The sequence below is a fragment of the Prionailurus bengalensis genome, chromosome A2 (genome assembly GCF_016509475.1).
Source record: "Prionailurus bengalensis isolate Pbe53 chromosome A2, Fcat_Pben_1.1_paternal_pri, whole genome shotgun sequence".
In the NCBI taxonomy this organism is placed as follows: domain Eukaryota; kingdom Metazoa; phylum Chordata; class Mammalia; order Carnivora; family Felidae; genus Prionailurus; species Prionailurus bengalensis.
In genome coordinates, this window is record NC_057348.1 from 73544012 (window position 1) to 73560754 (window position 16743).

A 16743-nucleotide genomic window follows, 5' to 3' on the forward strand; every position below is an offset into this window, starting at 1 on the left:
CAGACTAGGTATTAGACAATCTGAAGGAATTTTTAGGTTAGGTATGATGTCATATGTATGAACAAAAATCACCTTCACCTATTGGAGGTGCATCTCGAAGTGTTTGTAAGTGAAGTGACGTGAGAGCTAGAATTTGTTTCGAAATATCCAGAAACGGGGTACCTGGGGGGCTCAGTCAGTTAAGCATCTGACTCTTGATTTTAGTTCAGGTCATGATCTCATGGTTCATGAGTTTGAGCCCTGCGTGGGGCTCTGTGCTGACAGCACGGAGCCTGCTTGGGATTCTCTGTCTCCCTCTCTCTGCCCCTCCCCTCATGTTCTCTCTCTCTCTCAAAATACATAAATAAACATTAAAAAAAATTAAAACAAACAAATAAATAAAATATTCAGAAATCATGGTGGTGCCTGGCTGGCTCAGTTGGTAGAACAAACATGAGACTCTTGATCTTAGGAGTTTGAGCCCCACATTGGGTGTAGAGATTACTTAAAAAAATAAATAGGGGCACCTGGGTGGCTCAGTCAGTTAAGCGTCTGACTTCGGCTCAGATTGTGATCTTGTGGTCCATGGGTTTGAGCCCCATGTCGGGCTCTGTGCTGACAGCTCAGAGTCTGGAACCTGCCTCGGATCCTGTGTCTCCCTGTCTCTTTGCTCCTCCTCCATTCATGCTTTCTCTCTCAACAAATAAACATTAAAAATAAGAAAATAAATAAATAAATAAAATACACATAATGCCGCCTTTTTTAAAAAGTTAAAACATTCAGAAACAAAAGGGAAGTGCTTATGGGTAAAGTAAAATAATTTCTTGGGGTTACTTTAAAATACTCCAGAAAAAAAAAAAAAGTAGTGGAAAAAGATGAAAACAATTGGCAAATGTTGCTACTTACTGAAACTGGATGGAAGATATGGGTGTGCGTGAATGATTTTTTCCATAGTAAAAAGTTAAATAGACAACACGGCTCCGTGGATAGGAGTGGCTTAGTGACGCCCCACTTTTTTTCACACTTCGATAGCACTTCCTATGTTGTTTGACGCTGTGCACAGAAACTGCTTCCTTTCTGGTGTGAAGGCTCCTTGCGGCTGTTTGATCTCTGCATCAACCTCACTCCAATCAATGCTTGTTGAGCATTAGTATGTACGGGGGGGACAGGCTGGTCAGTAAAAGCAACACTGTTGCTAACTCATTGAATACATAATCCAGGGGGGTCATCATGTCCTTGGGTCCTGAATTGCTGGAAGCCAATGAAGGGAAGGAAGCCAGTGGCTTGGCTGTCTGCTTCTGTTGTCCTGTCTCCGTCTCCAACCTGGACTCTGACCTTTCTGCCTCCATTTTATAAGGATGCTTGTGATTACACTGAGTGCACCAAGATATTCCAGGATGACCCCCCATCTCAAGAGCCTCAATCACATTTGCAAAATCCCTTTTGCCATGTAAGGTAGTAACATATTCATGGGTTCTGGGGGTTAGGACATAGACATCTTTGAGAGGGTGTTGTTCAGCCTACCACATCTTTTTTTTTTTTTTTTTTTTTTTTTTTTTTAAGTTCTGTGTTTATCCTAACAAAAAAATTGGAAGTTAATGCGATGGTTTAAGCAAAGGGAGGACCTGATCAGCTCTGACCTTTGCTCTGACTGCTGTAACCAGGATGGCCTGACTCGGGGCCAGGAGGGGAGCTGGAGTGGGTACAGTGAGAAACTAGGAGGCTATTGGAATAGCTCATTTTGCTTGCATGAGGATGCCGGTGGTAAAGATGGAGAAGAATAAAGAATTATGTTTGACGAATGAACAGATGGATGGATGGATGAATGAATGAATGGTCTGTCATAGAACAAAAGGAACCTGCTTCCTGGCATAGAGATTTCCACTCTAGAAGCACCCCATGCTGCTGCACTGCTGACACCTGCCGACCTTGACCATCTCAGGATGGCCTTCCAAGGCTCACATAGTCAATGACCTCAGAAGGTTTGTGCCTTCTCTCCTAGAAGCCATTATCTTTGGCATCAGGACAATGACACAGCCGAAGCCTCTCCTAGCAGAGGAGCAAAGGCAGAAAGCAGTTGCTGATTGTCTTGAATGTTTCCATCTCTCTCTGGCAGACACCCAGTAGGGCATGGTGGGGCCCAGGGAGGCAACCCGGATATGGTGCTGGCTGGGGCTGGCCTTTCCGAGTCCTATGTTGATACAAGCTCACGAATGTTACTGTGTCAGAATAAATACATACAACCGTGATGTAGGTTTCACAATTTATTTGGCCCATCTCAGCATGTACTGTCCTTTTCATTTACTGTCACTTTTCTGAGATTTACAGCATTTTCCTTATCTCAGGAATGTTGTACGCTGGGGGCCAGATAAGAGAGAGGCAAAGTATGATGTGCATATGTAGGTGCACGTACCTGTTTCACCCATGTGCTTCCCGTATGCTACTGGACACTCAAGAAGATTGCTTTTTGCGATCGCAAGCCGACCACCGGAACGGAGGATCAAGGTGAAGAGGTGATTCTACTTTGGTGGTTTGAGTCAATGAGCCCCCCCCCCCCATCCTTCCCAAATGCAACCTCATGCATAACCTATGAAGTGGGGGGTGCTGGTTCTTGGAGCTGGTACCTTGGGTTGCTTTAACTCAGTCGGTGGAACACGCAACCCTTGATCTTGGCGTTGTAAGTTCAAGCTCCATGTTGGTTGTAGAGGTTACTTAAAAAATAAAATCTTAAAAGAAAATCTTCAGGCCCAAAATTCTTCAGCAATACTCAACTGTGTGCCTCCTGCACACCAAGTGTCAAAAGACGTTGAATGATTGGATCTCCCCAGACTCAGTCAATACGTGTCTTGAAGGCTTCCCCTAGGCTGGAGGGTTCATATCAGAGGCCAGAGTGATTACTTATGCCCATGTTAAGGATTCCTGACTTTGCCTCTCCCCCAGGGCTCCAGTGAGGCTGAGGAATCACGAGCTGTATCCGACCTGTCCTTCTTTCCACGATCCTCATGCCTAGTATCCCCACCTTGCTGGGAGGATTCCTGACTCTCATGAGGTACCAGAGTGGGATAGAACCGCATGGAGTGGACTCAGCCAGCAGAGCAGGACTGTCTTGATTCTGCCTTTCCTGCTGTGACATTGCACAGGCCACCTGGTCTCTGCAGACCTCACTTTCCAGTTCCCGTGACTCGTCATCGGAAGGTCCATTCAGGGCTAAGATTCGCTGAGGACCGATGTGGGACAACCTGAATCTCTGGCTCCTTCAACAAGTTCCCTAGTTCCTTTTTTCTCACCTGTCAGCGTGAAATAGACGGGCTCAGGAAGGCATCTGCACGGTTTAATCAATGCCAAACAGAATGTCACACAGACATGGGTTTGGTTAGGAACAGGGGGCCAGGCACGGTGAAAACCTTCCTCCGAAATCCATGCCCTGTAGCAAAAATGGTGAGGACTCCTCCGCGGTCCTCACAGTCATCCTAGGAGGTAGGCCGTGCATGCCTGTTTTACAATCAAGAATCTGAAATCTGCCGACTCTCTCCTCAAGGCCGGAGAGAAGCAACGGAGGCCAGACTGGAATTCCAGTTACCAGGTTCTGGAAGCCTTAGCCTCTCTTGTGCTGTCTCCATTTATTTTTACTTTATTTTATTTTTAAATGTTTATTTGTTTTGAGAGAGAGAGGGAGAGAGTCCCAAGCAGGATCCATGCTGTCAGTGGGGCTCGATCCCACCAACTGTGAGATGATGGCCTGAGCTGAAATTGAGTTGGATGCTTAACAGACTGAGCCCCCCAGGTGCCCCGAGCTGTCTCCATTTAAAGCACCCTCAGGGGCGCCTCGGGGGGCTCAGTCGGTTAAGCATCGGACTCTTTTTTTTTTTTTTTTCAACGTTTATTTATTTTTGGGACAGAGAGAGACACAGCATGAACGGGGGAGGGGCAGAGAGAGAGGGAGACACAGAATCGGAAACAGGCTCCAGGCTCTGAGCCATCAGCCCAGAGCCTGATGCGGGGCTCGAACTCCCGGACCGCGAGATCGTGACCTGGCTGAAGTCGGACGCTTAACCGACTGTGCCACCCAGGCGCCCCTTAGCATCGGACTCTTGATTTTGCCTCAGGCCATCATCTCACAGTTTGTAGGCTCGAGACCCACCGATGGTTCAGAGCCCACTTGGAATTCTCTCTCTCTCCCTCTCTCTGCCCCTCCCCCACTCACAAGGAATTAGAAGCCAAGACCTGTGCTTTAATTCTGGTTCTTACATCACTTGTGTGATTTTAGGCAAGTTACTTCCTGCTTCTGGCCTGTAATCTGAGGGAATCTTGGCTACGGCCCCTCCTAAGCCAACCTCCAGGACTCTAGAAAATACATCTCCATATCTTTCCACGACATCTGGCAACCTTTGCAAAGATCAGTCTGCGCACAACTCTCGGGGTTACAGGCTGAAATTCTTCACCCTTCCTCCACCCACCTTTCAGCTGGGGCCCAGATGTTGGCTTTCATATCTATCTGTTCCTTTCCCTTCCAATCCAACACACTCTTGTATTTTGGCTGTTTCTTTTCTTTTTCTTAAGTTCATTTTGAGAGAGAGACAGCACAAGCAGGGTAGGGACAGAGAGAGGGGGAGAGAGAGAATCCCAAGCAGGCTGTGCACTGTCAGTGCAGAGTCCGATGCGGGGCTCCCACACACCAACCGTGAGATGGTGACCTGAGCCAGACAACCAAGAGTCGGACGCTTAATGGACTGAGCCACCCAGGGGCCCCTGGGTGTTTCAAACACTCTGCCCTTAGGAGCATTTCCTGCTAGCTGCTTGCAAACACCTTTACACTTCAGCTGTTTGTTTTCATCGGGGTTTTTGATAAAAGGAATCTTGTTCTATCAGATTAGCCATGCAAGTTATCACAGGCCTCATGGCCTCTCTTGAACAGATGTTCAGTGCTCCCCAGGCCCCTCCCCATCCCCAGAAATGGCGTTCTGTAAAGACGGAGAATACGGACTGACGGCCAAAGCTCCTTCCCGCCTGCCTCCAGGCCCCTGCCCTGTGTGGGGCTGCTGGAGCAAAAGGCCTGGAAAGTCATTCTGCATTTAAGAAAATATGGGAGGAGATTTCCGGCCTGCCAGAGCAGGCTGACTCCTTCCTGACGTTATGGGAAAAACGCTGTAAGGCTTGACTCCACAGCTGAGCTCTGCACAAAGTTTTCCCTCTCGGCACTTGGTCTTTGTCTCAGCAACCAGGCTGTACACACAGGAGGCCCCTTCGCCTCCGCCTCTCGTTCTCGGCTGCAGCCTTGGGGACGTGTGGGCCGTATCCCACCATGAATTCTCGTCTCCACTCTGCATTGTGCACGGAGCCAGACCACTATGCTTCCAGTGCCAGGTAACAGTTGCTAGCTTTGTGGCCCCGGGCAAGTTTTTCTGTTCTTTGGCCTCAGTTTCTTCATCTGCAAAATAGGCGTAAATGATAGCACCTACCTCATAGGATTAACACTAAATTTAAATACATATATACAGTATCTTGCATATAGGATGCACAGTTTGTTATAATTATTTTTCATGTTGACAATCATAAGAAATAGGCGGTCTAGCCCAGAGTAAGGAGGCCGAATACCTAATCTTTGTTGTTTTTTAACTTCCTCTCCATCGGCATGGGACACCGGGGTAGTTTCTTCCGTGTGAATCTCTGTAATTGTCTCTGACTCATGTTTGTCCTTCATCTGCTATATTCCCAGCAGCGCCCACGGTGGGGGATATACAAATCTAAAGAAAACGAAAGGCATGAATGAAGACCTCTACTGACCTGCCACTCTTGACTTCCTAAGTAATTTGCTAAAGGAGACTTCTAACACGGGGTTAAATCAAAAGCATTACTTTGAAATCTTTATAGGAACTTTTGGTAAATGCTTTGATGGTTGCCAAATATTAAGTTTTATGTCCTTGTCACAGAATGGTGAGACATGAAACTCTGATTTAGTTTAAGACCAGAATTTAACCTCTGTTTGGTATATATGTAACATCATACCCCATACTGGTGTTAAACATGGGTCCAGTGAGGTTAAAACTATGCCAGTTATAACTTATATGTGCTCATTCTGGCACTGCTTATGAATTAACTAAGAAAAGTGGGGCACCTGGGCCGCTCGGTCGGTTAAATGTCCGACTCTTCTTGATTTTGGCTCAGGTCATGATCTCACGGTTTTTGAGATCGAGCCCCGAGTTGGGATCTGCGCTGACAGTGCAGAGCCTGCTTGGGATTCTCTCTCTCCTCTCTCTGTCTCGCCCCCACTGGCGCTCTCTCTCAAAATAAGTAAATAAAACTTAAAAAAAAAAAAAAAGACTGCTGTTCATGAAATTCTCTCCAAGCTCAGTTTGGAGGGTGATCACTCCACATTCCCAAGTGCATACGGGTCTGTCCAAGAGCACACCAATCTTGATCAGCCTGAGAGTGATCCTCTGAACACTGAAATGACCATCAAGACCAAAGGTGTGGATGAGGTCACCATTGTCAACATTTTGACCAACTGCAGCAAGAACAGAGGATATTGCCTTTGCCTACCAGAGGACCAAAAAGAAACTTGCATCAGCTCTGAAGTTAGCCTTGTCCAGCCACCTGCTCCGTGTGATGCTTCTGAGCTGAAAACCTCCATGAAGGGGCTGATGGGGACTCTCTCATTGAGATCATCTGCTCAAGGACCAACCAGGAGCTTCAAGAAATTAACAGAATCTACAAGGAAATGTACAAGACTGATCTGGAGGACATCGTTTCTGACACATCTGGCGACTTCTGCAAGCCGACGGTTGCCCTCAAAAAGGGTAGAACGGAAGACGACTCTGTCATCGATCATAAACCGACTGACCAAGATGCCCAGGATCTCTAGGATGCTGGAGTGAAGAGGAAAGGAACTGATGTGTTCAAGTGGATCCGCATCATGAGTGAAGAGTGTGTCACCTCCAGAAAGTGTCTGGCTACTTCCAGGGATAAAAAGCTACTGAGCTATGACATGCTGGAGAGCATCAAGGAGTCAAAGGACACCTGGAAGAGGTTTTCCTGAACCCGGTCCAGTGCATTCAGGACAAGCCCCAGTATTCTGCTGACTGTACGACTCCATGAAGGGCAAGATCACTCACGATAAAATCCTGACTAGAATCATGGTCTCTCACAGTGCAGCGGACCTGGTGAAAATGAGGTCTGAATTCATGAGAAAGTACAGCAAGCCCCCATAGTACAGCATCCAGCAAGACAGGAAGGGCAACCATCAGAAAGCGTTGCCATACCTGTGTGATGGGGGTGACTGAGGCCCACGACAGCAGGAGCGGCCAGGAGTGGTGTTCCTTTGTTTCCAGCTAAGTTTTAGAAAATAGCTGGTGACTGACAGTCCCCTTGTGCCCGTCCCCGTGAGGATGACCTTAGCAGTGTCCCCTCACCATCTTTATTTCAGTTGCCTAAGCACCGTCTGCCTCTCATGTCTAGTCTTTTTAGTGAAAGAAATTAACATTCCAGGGAGTTGGACATCTATGTGAAACACTTTGCCTCTTGTGTACTGTGTCATGAACAGATGAATAACCCAAATTTTTACTTTATCAACAAGAAAGAAAAAGGAAGAAATGAAGGAAGGAAGGAAGGAAGGAAGGAAGGAAGGAAAAAGAAAGAAAAGAAAGGAATGGTAGGTAACAGCATGGTTACTCCTGCCACAATTTGGGAATTATATGGTCTCTGGGGATCATTCCGATTAGAACATGATATAAAGCTGGCCCCCAGCCATTTTAGTTTGGCAGTCTTCTAAAAGTAATGCGCAGTTGTGACTGCATAACGGTATCTTCCACGTAATCGTGCACATGGGGTCCTCCCATTTCTGAGCCCTCCCTGAGCCTGAGCAATGACTCTATGATCCAGGAAATCTGGCATCACTCAAAAGAAAGCCCTAAACTGAGAGTTCAAGACACTCAGCGGCTTTACAATCTCTGATGAAGAGGCCCAGGTCGGGTCGTCTGAATTTTACATGTTACATATATCGTAAACATCAAGTAACACCACAAGCATTTAAAAAAGGAAGTTTATTGGTCTTTAAATGGCTCAAATTGCAAATAAACCAATCGGGTAGTGGCATCAGCCTAAGACATGTGATGCGTCTTTGTCAGTTGGCTTCATAGCACCTCAGTACCCAGGAGAGGAAAGGTCTCAAAGCAAAGTCACAATGTTAGTGGTTAGGACCCCTGGTTAAATAAGACTGTGATGAGTACACACGGAGACCGCCGGGCCCGCGGGGCCAGGGTTACATTGGTAACTTGAATTCTGCACACGGCATAGCCTATGAAAAATACGAAACGGAAGATGTACATCTCAAACCCTTTAAGGACAAATATTTAACATGACAAGTCAGATGTAATATCTAAAGAGCTGAGTTCCTAAAAAGCCTATTTTTGTTAACTTCACATACACACCTGTTACCTGGAACGCCTGAATGCATTTTTCACTTGTTGAAATCAGGACTGAGCAAAAAGAAAGACAAAGTTTATTGAATTAGCCGTCTTAGCCCCATTCTGAAGAAGATAACAAAAATCTGGACAGTGGTATATTTCCCATTGAAATTATGTTCCCAAACAGCATGCTAGAATTCCTCCAGTGGGCACGGCATGCCAGGGCGACACAGGCTGGTGTTCGGTCTGCAGATGCCAAACATGCCTTCTGCACCATACTTGGGGTTCACTGAGTGATGTTAGCGTTAGGAAAGCGTGGCTCCGGTGTTCTCCATTATGAACACGGACTACAGGGACTCCCGGTAACTCTCCTGCAGCCAAACTGTCACCTCCTAAGTGCAAATGTAGAAATGAACCAGCCGCAAGCACGCACACCTTCCCGAATGTTCTAGTGCAAAATGCATTAGCATTAACGACACCTTTCCTGTGCCCTGCTCCCGAGAGACCAACAACTTAACACACGCTCACCACTTGTAAAAAGGGAGTTCCAGGGACCGAGGGTTCACCGAAACAACTGTACTGAATCCCCACAGTCTACAATTATCTTACAAGTATGGGCTGGCCCTTCATGTCAAACTACCTTACGGTTAATGAAAAGCGATCAAGGAGCTCTGGACCCTTACTTTCGAGAACCAGAGTATGGCACACATTTTAAGTTTGGACAGACTCCTAGCAGACAGTTATTTTGCAAGAATCGTCTATACAAAAGTTGTACTCCATACCAGGCAAATACTCTCACCAGGACACGTGGGGCAATGGGCCCACGGCACCAGCGGGGACACATCCAGAATGACACAACCGGGTACTTTTCAGTTTCTAAATTAAGGCATATTCAAAAATTTCCATGTACAAGTTTACATCACTTTTCTACGTTAATCACCAGGTAATTAATGCAGGTTCACAGATGAATTACTCTCAATTTAACTATATGCAACAATCATGCCAATAACTTTTCTTCTATATTTTGCATAACAATGGTTAAAAAAAAGTGGTACAGTTTAACTACCATGTTCACAATTGTCATTTTTCAAGGCAGTAGAAGACCAAGACATTTTAAAATGATATAAAATTTAAGCTTTGTAATAAACCAGAGGAAGTAGCCTTTCCTCTCATCCCTCCCACCCCGTCTCGGCTCTAACAGTTCCAGAAAGACTGCCCGCGACACACAAGCCCATACGCTACATTCAGGACCGCGATAAATGTAGGCAATTATGAGAGAAGTTGAACTCTGCTTCTTGGTGAAGCCACATTAATTTCTTTTTTAAGTGAATTTGACTCTCAGTGCAGTTCCAATTCATGCTTTTAGTGATACATAACAATTTCCAAATCGTTAAAGTAATTTCAGTCAATTGAGCCTTCAATGGCAATGCTTATAAATTATATTTATTAGTATGGTCAAGATAAGAAAGGAGTTTGGACTTTGATTATAAAATGCAGCATCTTTCTCTGATTCTTTTGGCTAAACTTTTCCTCTTCTTTTTTCCATTCTTTTCTTTGCTGTCTTCCATTTTTCTGGCTCGAATTTCCCTCATTAAGTCAAAAAATACCTAGAAAGAAGAAAATAGGGTAAATAAAGCCACCAGATAGTATGACCTTGGTACTTCTTGGAACCGGAGCAGTAAACCTTGGGAATAAGTAGGAGTAACTACTTAAGAGCTTTTGTCTGGGGGCCACCTGGGTGGCTCTGTTGGTTGAGAGTCTGACTCCTGATATCAGTTCAGGTCGTGACCTTGTGGTCGTGGGATCGAGCCCCGTGTTGGGCTCTGGGTTCTGCACTGAGTGTGAAGCCGGCTTGGGATTCTCTCTCCCCATCTCTGCCCCTCCCCCACCCATGCGTGCTCTCTTTCTCTCAAAATAAATAAACATTAAAAAAAAAAAAGAGCTCCTGTTTGAGGCGTGTAGGGACAGGAAAGCACAAAACTAGAGTCTTCTTCAAGTACACTGGGAAAATCGGGAAATGTTCTGAGTTATGCTTTTTGGTAGAAATGTTCACAAAATATAATCTGATCTTCCCATCCCAACTTTCAAGACAAGTGATGATAGCTCCAAAGACAAAATTCAATGGACCGTCTTTGAGCAATTTACAATTAATAAATGTATCTTACCAGTTCATCTTTAAAAGTAATTAATTCATGTTTAACAACATTTATATTTAATAACTGGTTTTTCCTCAGGTCCATTTTTAGAAACAAAGCTAAGGAAAGTGAGTGCTTCCTTTGTCATTTTGATACCAGAGGCTAAGAATTTATCAAGTCTGTCTTGATGTCTAGAAACTGGCAAAGGAGAGATATTAGTATAATAATTTAAAAATTACTAATGTAACAACTCAAAAGTTAAATATCAATAGCAAATGTCTGAGTGCAGACAGACAAGAGCCTAGAAGGATAAGGGCTCACACTGTACACGAATAGTTATGTGCGTGTATGATGAATGGATGAATAACTTTTATGGTTTATACCCAAATTCTGAATTAAAAAATTCAGTTATTACTTCTATTTTATTTTTTTATTTTTCTCAAGAGCATGAAATAAGAAGTGACACCACACCGATTAAAAACAAACATTTAAAAATTCTGGTTAGCTTGTGCATTCTGAATGCTGTTAAGTCAACAAATGTGGGTTACGTAACGGCCAGTGTGCCTTTTCAAACATGCCTCCAGCTCTCTAAAGGAGACCGACTGGAAAAGCAAGGCGCCGAAAAGCACAGGTAGAGAGTGAGCCTGTGCGTGTGTAGAATATGGGTTACGTGGATCCGCCTGCATGTGAAGTAGAAACAATGAAACCAAACACTAGTATTATTTTGAGGATGAAGGGAACAGGGTACAGGGAACAGTGAGGCATCTCTGAATATATCTCGTTATACAACTTCTATTTTGGAAATGGACATGTCTTACGTCTTAAAAAATGAAACTGGACACAAAAACTGAGAATCAAACTAAAACAAATAAGACTATACGTAGAGTTGGTGACATAATCCTACGGGGGACAGGATTATTTCGAGGGACTTTAAAACACAGTATACAGAATGTACGTCTCAGAAGAGAAGCCGAAGAGAAAAACAAAAACAAAAGCTCAACAAATAAAAAAGACGGATCTCTGACATCACTTTGTAACTTGGCTGTTACTAGTAGCAATGGTATCGTCCTTTTGAACAGTTTTATACAGATGCTACAGGACAGTGTAAGGGAGCAATTATGTTGATGTGGGTTAGGAACCAAGACTTCCAGTGTAAGAGAAGAGGGGTCAAAATCCCGAGTGCTAAACCTGAATCAGAAGTAACGGTGGGCTCTCAGGATTTGCTTCCTTGTAAGAATACATATGTGCCAGCACTTCACTGAAGGGACACGAAGCAACGACAGCCCAACAGCAATAAGCAAATTAGTCCCCAGGCTTTGGCTGCTAAATACCATTCCTGCAAAGGGAACCAGCGTTTCCTAGACAACGTGGACGATTCCTGATCTGGAGTGAAAAACAAAAAGTCAGTCAGAAAGCAAGGAGGCTATTAAAAAATAATAATAATAAGGCAAGGAACAATCAGAGACTAGTGGGTTAAGTCAAATGGACACAGGACCAACACACAAGGTGAGGGGAATGGTTAAAACAGGGAAAAAGTGAGCAAAGAACATCCACAGAGGATGCAGGAGACCAAAACACACAGGTGACACAGACCCCATGGGCCCACGGGCTCGGCTTCCCCAGGATGGAGATTTCAGAACCCTGTGCTTCGAGTCCACAGTTGGCCATCGGGGCAGGGAGCTTCCAAACTAGCTACGTGTAATATCCGAGGACTCCCCTGCGGCTTTCAGATGTGGACTTATCACTATGGAATAGACATCAGAAGAAGGTTTAATTTCTAATTTTAGATAAGTATCCGCAGTGAACTTCAAATGAATCCCTATTAGAAATCGCCAAGGTCATCTTGACTAGCAAACGCCGTGGGGAACTTGTAAAGTCTGCATCAGCTACTATAATGAGGTAAAGCTAATGGAAGCTCTGTTCCAACGGCCACATGGAAGGACACGCATAACTAGGGATAAGAATAAAGGGTTGTGGGGGTGCCTGGGTGGCTCAGGTGGCTGAGTGTCCAACTCTTGATTTCGGATCAGGTCATGATCTCAGGGTCGTGGGATCAAGCCTTGTGTTAGGTTCTGTGCTGAGTGTGATGCCTGCTTGGGATTCAATCTCTCTCTCTCTCTGTCCCTCTCCCCCACTTGCGTGTTCTCTCTCTCTCTCTCTCAAAAAATAAAAATAAAAAAGAATAAAGGGTTGGCTTCGACAACCTCAGGCACATGATCATCCCCAAAGCGCAGGGCTGCCTTTGACTTTTTTTAATATAGACACTTTTCAAAATTACTTTTCTGTTTGCTCCCACCTCTTCTTCTCCTGTCTCCTTTGTTTTCCCATTCCCATTTTAGGGCAACCTGGTATACACAAAATTTGGCTCTTCTAAATCCAGAGTAGAGATCACAGGATATCCTTCTCACACAAGTCAAAATAAGACAAAACTAGATAAACATACAAACAGGCTCAGAATGCTAGGCTTACAATACAGCTGAAAAAACAAAAGTTACTAGAAACGACAAACACCTCTCTTTTGAAAAGCATCAACAGACATTAGCTTAAATCTAAACCTCTGCCTTGTTTGTTTTAAGCACTTAGACAATATTAAATTTTCAAACAGATTAAGGATCTACCATAAAAGCCAACAAAAAAGAAGGGAAAAAATTATAGGTAAGTTTTTTTTAACTTTTTAATTGTTTTTAAGTTTAGGATGGGAGACAGCTTTTCTAAGAAAGCCACAGAACCCACGAGTCAGAAAGGAAAACACTGAAAGATTTCACAACATAATCCCTAGTGTTTTTCCATGGCAAAAGACAAGAATCAGCCAAGTTAGAAGATGTAGTATGGATTAGGAGACAATATCCACAACAGATATAAATGGACAAACGGTTAATGTCTTTACTATAAAGTACGCTTTAGGAATCAAAATAATAAAGCCGTAAGATCAATGGGCAGAAAAGAAAGTAATTTCAGAGTTCACAGAAAATGTACAAATGGAACGGCCCATGAATCAACTACAACATGTCTCATTAATTATCAAGAAACAATGGTTTAGCCACCTCCCCAGTGACTTTGAAAGGTTGCTTTACCTGGTGCTGGGAAGACAGTGGGGAGAGGGTTTTGATGCAAGTAAGGACGCTTTCTGGAGGGCACCCTGTTATTAAAATTCACAATGCACCTTGCATGGGTGCACAGAAAGCTCACCGCAGCACTGCTGTGAGAGAAGACACAGCGGGCAATTGGCACGTCACTCACGGGAAAATGGCTGAATTACGAAAAAGCCCAACTATGAAACACTTCCTAGATGTTTACAAGAATGTGGTATGTCTACATGTAACGGCATGGAAAGAACTACATCTGTTATGAAATTTACAAAGCAAACTACAGAAATACATGATCTACATACACAGAAATACTATATATATGTTGTATATACACCATATGTATATAAATGTGCTACATACACTACAAAAGTCCTATTTATATGGGGGGAAAACAAGCAAACACAAGCTTTCCCTCAGATTCTACACGCCGGTCTGTAAGTGTAGATAAATGTCTGGAAAGACACACCTGATCAGCAGTGGTTGGTTACCTTACAGGAAGGGGAGGGGAGTGACTCACTTTTTCTCCTTATTACAGATTTTTCTTTATATAATAAGCATGTGTTCATGTTTTTAATGAAAACACTTAAAAATAAACAGACATTTCTCCTATAACTCTTTCCCCAACCTAAATTGGCTCTCCTGACGTAATAAATCACACTCTCCTTTTTGACATCTACTTGCTCAATCTGTTTCCATTACTCCAAGATGTTCCTTAAAAATTAAGAGCAACCTTAAAAAAAAAAAAAAAATTAAGAGCAACCTTGGAGCCATGATTTAAAGAGCTGGAGCGTTTAGCTAGAAGGCTACTAACAAGGTCGTCAGATGAACCTGGCACCCAGTGAGTCCAGAAGCAGGTTTTCCATGTGGTCCTCTGCCTCTGGGTGACTCCTCTGTGACAGGCATGGCCTCTGCGACAGGCGAGGCCCCGTCTCCCTCTCCCTCTTCCCTCCCCCCCTCCCCCCTCTCTCTCCCTCTCGAGCCTGCTCAACCACTCTGATGGTCCTGAAGCTTTTCACAGGGAGGATTCAAAATCTGCCTCTTTGAAACTTCAACCCAACGGTCTATTTGGAATCCAGATGAGGACAAGACATGAGACCTTACTCTTGTAGGGAGCTAGTATTTGTTTTTTGTGACAAACAAGATACATGCCAGTTTAATAGGAGCCAGTATTAACACTTGCCACCCCCCGACAATCTGTGCCAGGCTTCCAGTAGCGGGCGACATACAGCCTGGGAGACACCACAGGAGACACCATTGTGTCGAGTAAAACAGTGCGGAAATGACACGGGCACCAGGGTTGGCTGCACCCAGAGCCAGCAGATGCCATCACAGTCCTTTTGAAGTTGAATCAGGTGTATAATCTTTCCACTTCTTTTCCGCATCTAAACAGTGAGCACGAGAAGAGTATGCCTTACAGAGTTAAAGACAAATGGTCTGTGCTGGCCACAGTGCCTGGGTCTTACAGACACCATTGAATATTAGCTCCTTTACCTATTAACATTATTTCCTCAGCAAGAAACCAAATATAACCTAATTCTAGAAACTGAATAGTTGCTGCAAGTTACTTTTATTTAGCCACTGAGGTATTTTATCTGGCAGTCACTCCTCAGGGTGAGTAGTACATCAAGTTACAGTATTCCATATGAACTTGTACCTACCTACCTTCCTTCCTTCCTTCCTTCTTCCTTCCTTCCTTCCTACCTTCCTTCCTTCCTTCCTTCTTCCTTCCTTCCTTCCTTCCTTCCTTCCTTCCTTCCTTCCTTCCTTCCTTCCTATCTATCTATCTATCTGAGTGTGCATCCGTGCAAGTGGGGGGGCAGGCAAAGGAAAACAGAATCTTAAGCAGGCTCTACACTTAATGTGGATCCCAACGTGGGGCTCGATCCCACGAACTGCGAGATCATTACCTGAGCCAAAATCAAGAGTTGGACGCTCACTGACTGAATCACCCAGGCGCCCACCCCCACCCTGCTCTGCCCCCGTACCTTGGTTTATAAGCGTCCACATTTAATGTAATTTTGCTTTGGAGAGGTGACCCTTGAGTACAGACGATACTTTGCAAAACCAGCCACAGCAATACTCCCTACGCACTCTTCCAGCATCTTACCATTCTCCATCAGCACGTGGAGTCCATTCCCCTTCCTCCCAAACCTGGGTAGGACCTGCGACTACTCCAGCCAACAGAATGAAGTGGAAATAATGCTGAGTAACTTCCCTGCCTAGGTCATAAAAGGTGACATGGTTTCTGCCTGGTTCTTATTCTCTTGTGACACTGGCTCTTGCTCTAAGAAAGCCTAAAGTAGGACACAACAGAAAAGGTTACATGGCGAGGAACCGAGCCATCCCTGGACAACAGCCAGTGTCAACTGCCTGGATCAGGCATGTGTGGACAGTCTTTAGAACTTAATCAGAGGGCCTGGATGCCTCAGTCAGTTAAGCTTCTGACTTTGGCTCAGGTCATGATCTCATGGTTCGTGGGTTCGAGCTCCGTATCGGGCTCTGTGCTGACAGCTTGGAGCCTGGAGGCTGCTTCGGATTCTGTGTCTCACTCTCTCTGCCCCTGCCCTGTTCACACTGTCTCTCTCTCTCTCAAAAATAAACAAACATTAAAAAAAAAATTGAAAAAAAAAAAAAGAAAGAAAAGAACAGAACCTAATTGAAGATGCTTCCAGTTCCCAGACTTCAAGCTTTTCAGCTGAGGCATGAGACACTGTGGAACAGAGACAAGCCAACTCCACTTGATCTGTCCAAAACTTTGGCCCAGAGATTCCATGAGCATAATAAATGGTTACTTTCACCCATAAGTTTTGGAGGTATATTTTGTTACACAGCCAGAGTAACTAAAATAGCCCTATACTTTCAACTTTCCTCTTTTGAAAATACATGCATATGGCAAAAAATTCACGCCAGCAGATGACAGCACAGAGATTGTTATAATGACCGCTCCATAGCTTTTGTGGTTACTGCTCACCTCTTGGACCCACTGTCCTTAGTTTGAATAGGTTTTAGAGTGTGTTCTACAATTGCTCATCAGTTTGGAAGAAACGAAACACACACACACACACACACACACTAATATTCAATGCTGCCTTTCAAAACCCCAAACACACTGAACTTTAAAACCTATTTTTATTAGTA

The 16743-nt window shown here is 44.4% G+C and overlaps 1 protein-coding gene and 1 pseudogene across 1 annotated transcript in view; one reads left to right on the top strand and one right to left on the bottom strand.

Annotated features, from left to right (window-relative positions):
- Nucleotides 1-6287: 6287 nt before the first annotated feature.
- LOC122488212 lies at nt 6288-7551 on the top strand (annotated as a pseudogene).
- Nucleotides 7552-8006: 455 nt separating this feature from the next.
- The window catches only part of RALA (RAS like proto-oncogene A), a 74092-nt gene continuing 65355 nt past the window's right edge, over nt 8007-16743 (bottom strand). The window contains exon 5 of the mRNA XM_043588525.1: nt 8007-9988. Within this exon, the coding sequence (XP_043444460.1) occupies nt 9866-9988 (123 nt within the window). The 3' untranslated portion in view covers nt 8007-9865. The remainder of the gene's footprint in view (nt 9989-16743) is intronic.